We start from the raw sequence: 5,476 nt of genomic DNA, 5'->3' as shown, positions 1-5,476 counted from the left end.
GGGGCCCGGCGGGCGCGCCCGGCCCGAGGTGCGCTCGATGGCGGATGTGCTGGCGGACCACGCGGGCGAGCTCGTGCGCACCGACAGCCCCAACTTCCTCTGCTCCGTGCTGCCCTCGCACTGGCGCTGCAACAAGACGCTGCCCGTCGCCTTCAAGGTGAGTGCGGGGCCCAGGGAGGAAGGACACGGGCCCTGGGGCTCCGGGCGCCTCCGCTGCAGGAGCCAGGGCCGGGGGAAGCGGGGGAGGAGAATTGCCCGCGACCCCGCAGCTAGAGCCAGGCAGCTGGGCCACGGGCGCTGTGGGTCTCGCCGTGCGCTGCGCCCGGAGACTTCGGCGTTCCCTCTCGGATGCACCCCGCACGGGTGCCTTTTAGGAGGTGTGCCCCCTCCACCTTCCGGGAGCTCTGCGGAGAAACGTTGATGCGGAAACGGGCGGATGGGGCTTCGCCCCCCTCCAGCTCAGATCCCTGGACACAGCCCTGAGGGCAGCGGAGAGAGGAGCCCCGGGCCTGGGGCGAGGACACCGGAGGTGGGGGTGGGAGTGGGGGTTGGTGGATAGGGCCTACCCTCCACTGCCGGCACCCCTCCTCCTGCACCGCTTCAGAAACACTTCCTGCTCACACCCTCAACCTCTGGCTTCTGAAATTTTACACCGAGCGACTCTGGGCTGGGATCGGGGGCACTGTGCCCTAAACGGTTGCGTCAGGGATCCCGAATGTCAGGCAGAGATTGGGGGGCTCCCACCCCTAGCAGCCCCCAGTCCTTCAGAGGATCTTTTTTCTCTTTGCCAGGGAGTAGGCGACTGTTTCATTTTCATTTTTTTAAGGGGGCAACGAGATGAAACGAAAACGCCTTGGTTTTCCCCTAAACCTCTCACAGCTGCCGTGAGAAAGGGCAGGGCAGGAAGGGCCGGCGGCTGGGGGTGGCGGTGCCCCGAGGTGGCTGGAAACGGAGGCTGCTGGCAGCTGAGGCCGTCCTTGCTCCCATTAAGACGACTCCAAATTGGAAGAAAAGGATGAGTGGCTCTTTGAGGTCTCCCGGGTGACATCTTAAAATACCAGTGGGGAAAATCTCTAGGGGGGAGGAGGGGAAGAGGAGGCCCGTGTGACTTTAATCCTCAGAACCGAGGTTTTACTGTCACTTGGAGCTTAAAAGGAATCTTTGAAATTAAAAGAAGACAGGATGTTGACAGGAAATCTGGCCTTTTTAATCAGACCCTAAACATTTTCTCCTTGAAATTTTTACCATCTGGATCCCTAGTCCCTGCACGCGGTGGCCACGTTTAAATGGCTGTGACTGCGTTTGCAGTCTGATTCCCTTTCAAAAGGCATCTGCCTCTCCATGCTTCTTGGGGGGCGGGGTGGGGGGGTGTGTGGAGATTCCATATTAGGGGGGCATCTCCACTCCCATCCTACAATTCCCAGCAGGTGCATCCTCATGCTACCAAAAGCCCCTCTTTCGCTTTAAAGGAGTTTTCTGTACAAACCCTCTCAAAACACCAATTTGTTTTGCATTTTGCATTTTCTCTGCATAACGAATTCAGGCTCTGCAGAGGCCGATTAACTGGGCCTGGGCCACATTTCAGGGCCAGATTTCATACCCCAAACGGCTCTTGCTTTAACTGAGTGTGAGGAGCAGTCCCCGTTATTATTGGTGTTGATATTGTTTTTACTTAGAGACTTGGTTGCTAGGAGCATGTTGATTCCTTTTTCGCTCAAGCGAAGGGGAGACGGGAACTGCACCCTACATCACAGTGACTGAGCTCATTCTCAGCTCTCGCTTAGGTTTAATCGAATCGAAAGGATAATTTTGCAGGGCACGGCTTAGCCAATTGATCTAGGATTTCGGTATGAAAGGCAGAGATCTCTTTTTGTTATATTTGGGGGAAGGTCTCTATTGCTTTAAGCCTCTTCTCCGCCCAGCATTTGAGAAATCCGCAGTGCGCCGGGGACCTAGGGGACCTGCCCGCCCCAGCCCCTCCCCCCTTTCTCTTGCCTCTCCCTACCTCTCTAAGCTGTCCCCCTGCCCCCATGCCCTCAGGTGGTAGCGCTGGGGGATGTGCCAGATGGAACGGTAGTGACTGTGATGGCAGGCAATGATGAGAACTACTCTGCCGAACTGCGCAATGCCTCCGCTGTCATGAAGAACCAGGTGGCCAGGTTCAACGACCTTCGCTTCGTGGGCCGCAGTGGGCGAGGTGAGTGGAAGGGAGGCCGCACCAGCCGACACTGGCAGTGGCAAAGGTTGGGGGGGAAGGAGGCCGAGAGCGAGGCCTTGGGGTCCCAATGGGAGCCCCAGAAACAGGTCTCCAGGCCCAGCTCTGGCTAAAACAATGGTTTGGAACCCCTTAGGGTACTACAGATCCCTTTGAAGATGTGAGGAAAGTTAAGGTCTCTTGTCGGGGAGGAAAAAAACCCCACAATTCTCTCCCCGTTTCTGGGGTTTACTAACTCCTGAAGCCTCCCCTTTCCCGATTAAGTGCCCTGGTCTCACAAGAGATACTGGGAGAAGATTCACAAGTTCAAACAGGAGCCTTTGTGGGTCTTTGAGCAGGTGGTTTAGAGGACAGATCCTTGGTCTGCGGGGTCCCAAGCACCCCAGCCGCTTTCCCCACTGGGGCAGAGTCTCCCCTACACTTAGAGGCTGCTTCTCCACAGCTGTGGTCTCCCATAGCCACAGTTTCCCCAGCCCTTTGAGCCTTAGGTGGTTTAGAAAAGAAGTGAATGCAGTACAGGATGCTGAATGTTGGAAAGCACGTCTTGAAGACTGCCATCTCTCACTCCAGAATCAAGGCTGCTATGCCGCCCTGATCTACTTCGGGCAGTATGAAGGAAGGCAGGACAAGACGCCGCCGCCTTGGCTGCCATGAGGGCCTGTTGAGTAGGAGGGGCTGCCGGGACTTGAAACCCACCATCACTTCTGGGTGGAGAAGTCCTAGAAACTCTGCCCCTAGAGAAATGGGGAAATGAGGGCTCTCTGGCCCTTTAAGAACAGCCTACTGAAAATTGGAGAGTGCCCCTCCCAAGCACTGGCCTGCCCCTCCAGCTTTGTTAAGAGAGTAAGCTAGGTTCCCTCAGCTCCCAGTCTCGACAGAGGCTGAAGCAGAATTGTACTTTTCATCACCAATAAACAAGACCTTTTCAAGGTTTTAGTTTCCTCTGAGCCGCCAGCCCTGCTAGGAAATGGGCATCTGGGCACCATTTTTCCCTCTCCGACCGTTCAATGTATACATACAAATGTCAAACATATTTTGACTTTTCAGCATTAATTAAAACCAGGGCATTATTTGCATGTAATAACTGTTTACTTGTTACTTTTTATGAAACTGAAATAGTTTACATTCTTTCAAACATTTCCTGTTCCTGTTGGCTCCCTTCCTCATGCACAGATTTCTTTCAAACGTTGCCCTTAACTGGTTGCAGGTTGATGGATGGAAAATGTTTGCTTTTATGAATTAAGCTTTCATTGCTGCTCCTAATTAGTCTCCAAGCCCCTTTTGTCATCCCCAATCTCTCGAGCCTTTTGCAACTTAATCCCAGCCCTAGCCCGGAGTGGAGAGTTGCTGGCAGCCACTGGTCAGCCACTGGCTCGGATGCAACTCAACTGTGACTGCGGGGCGGTGGCCCGTTCTGCCGGCCCAGGTGACGGTGGTGGTGAGGGAGGCCCGCCGTAGCTGCAGCCCCTTGGAAGGCAGGCAGAAGGGGAGGTCAGTCCCTGGAGCCCAGCGTGGCATCAGGATTGTGGCACCATACCCCTTCTCCTGGGAGGTGAGATATGGGAAGAGAAGAGATGAGGATTCTCTGAGTTTCCGGGACCTTGTCTGGCCATTCTGCTGCTGAAAACGATTTCCTTGTGGCATGTATACCCACAGACCTGCACGCACCCTGCAAGGCCTGCACTGTTGAGCAGCATGGTCTTGGAGCAGGCGCCGCTGAGGCTGGACTGTGGCTCTGGGACATGCGGGAGGCTGAGTCTATAAACGATTGTCACAGACATTCGCTTGCCACTCTCAGCGGTGCCGGGAGGCAGGAAGAGGCCTGAGTGGGAGTTCCGATGCCCGTGGAACCCAACAAGACTTTCAGACCTCGGAAGCGCGTGGTATTAAACAGCCTGAGCTCTAAAACCAGCTGACCTGTATTTCAGGTTCAGCTCTACCAGTGACTTGTGGGATGACATTGGGCAAATGGCTTAACCTCTCTGCACCTCAGTTTCCTCATCTATAAAATAGAGATAATAATGGTACCTACCTCAGGTGATTTCGTGAAGGTTAAGGAACTTGGTACAAGTGTCTTAGTTTGCATATAACTGAGAGCTGGATACATATTAGAGATTTTGTTACTTCAAATGCCTGGGACTGGAGGAGATCTTTGAAGTCTCTTTGAGTGGTGACAGTCACTGATTCTCTGATTCTGGTGCGGTTTGGGCGGGGGTGGGGGAAACCCAGAAGGTTATTGAGTGGGAACTTGGAGGCGGATGGTATTGAGGAAGGAGGGTGCAGGGGTCCTGTGGCAAACAGCAGCGCATCTGCTGTGCCCATCCTGCACATTGGGAAATTCCCTAGGAGAGAACAAATCAGTGATTGATACAGACAGTTCGGGCCACTTCAGGGGTCAGGACAGGTTGGGGCTTGGGACCCAGAGCCTTTCCCTAGCTCTCTGACTTCTGCCAGTACCAAGAAACCAGATGGAAACTTCCACTTGTTTCCTTGCTTTTTATTCCTGGATTCTGTCTTAATTCCAAGAAGATAGCTTTCCATGAAAGACACACACACATACCACCACCACAGAGCTCTCACTATAAGCCTGAAGGTGTGAACCAAGGAAAAGAAGGAAAGAAACCAAGTCATTGGTATACCCCGCAGTGATTAGGGCCGAGGTCCCCGTCTTGCGAGACCGAGCATCCCCTCCTTACAATATTTTGTAATATTTTGTAATGGCACCCTTTACCTTCCCACAATGAAACCTATAGATAACGTAGCTTACTTACTTAGGTGCAGTTTCAAAATCCGAATCATAAAAATAATTCCATAGCTGTCATGAGAAAAAAGGGAGAAAGTAATTTATAATAAAATATCTATTTGGATATGTATGTGCTGGGTGAGACCACACTGGTGGACAGATGCTTGCACCTCTGGCAGAAGCCCCAGATTGGCACGGCAGGCTGGACAGGAGAGGTGTATGTGACTCAGTCTGACTGCAGCGTTGTCGTCAATGACATGATTTCATGAAGTTGTGAACAATGCTTGACAATGTTCGGAACACATTTTTTTTTAAAAAAAAATTGTCTTCTCGCCTGGAAAATTCAATAGATGTTTAAAAATTTGCCTTGTTTTATATAAAATTGAGTTAGGTTTATGGCTCAGAGTCTTCATAAGCAAGTTTTTCACACACAGGAAGAAAGAATACTCCACTGCCTTGTGCGTTGCTGGATATTTGCATCCCCCACCCCTCATATCCCACCTCAGTGAGGACCGGAC

General features: G+C 52.6%; 1 protein-coding gene across 1 annotated transcript in view; it reads left to right on the top strand.

Moving 5' to 3' along the window:
• The first annotated feature begins 6 nt into the window (after positions 1 to 6).
• The window catches only part of RUNX3 (runt related transcription factor 3), a 26,529-nt gene continuing 21,059 nt past the window's right edge, over positions 7 to 5,476 (top strand). Inside the window, exons 1-2 of the mRNA XM_011358038.2 lie at positions 7 to 157; positions 2,041 to 2,197. Coding sequence (XP_011356340.2) covers positions 38 to 157; positions 2,041 to 2,197 — 277 coding nt within the window. The 5' untranslated portion in view covers positions 7 to 37. The remainder of the gene's footprint in view (positions 158 to 2,040; positions 2,198 to 5,476) is intronic.

This window comes from Pteropus vampyrus, unplaced genomic scaffold, assembly GCF_000151845.1.
Source record: "Pteropus vampyrus isolate Shadow unplaced genomic scaffold, Pvam_2.0 Scaffold36, whole genome shotgun sequence".
Classification (NCBI taxonomy): domain Eukaryota; kingdom Metazoa; phylum Chordata; class Mammalia; order Chiroptera; family Pteropodidae; genus Pteropus; species Pteropus vampyrus.
This window is presented reverse-complemented; position numbering and strand designations above follow the sequence as displayed.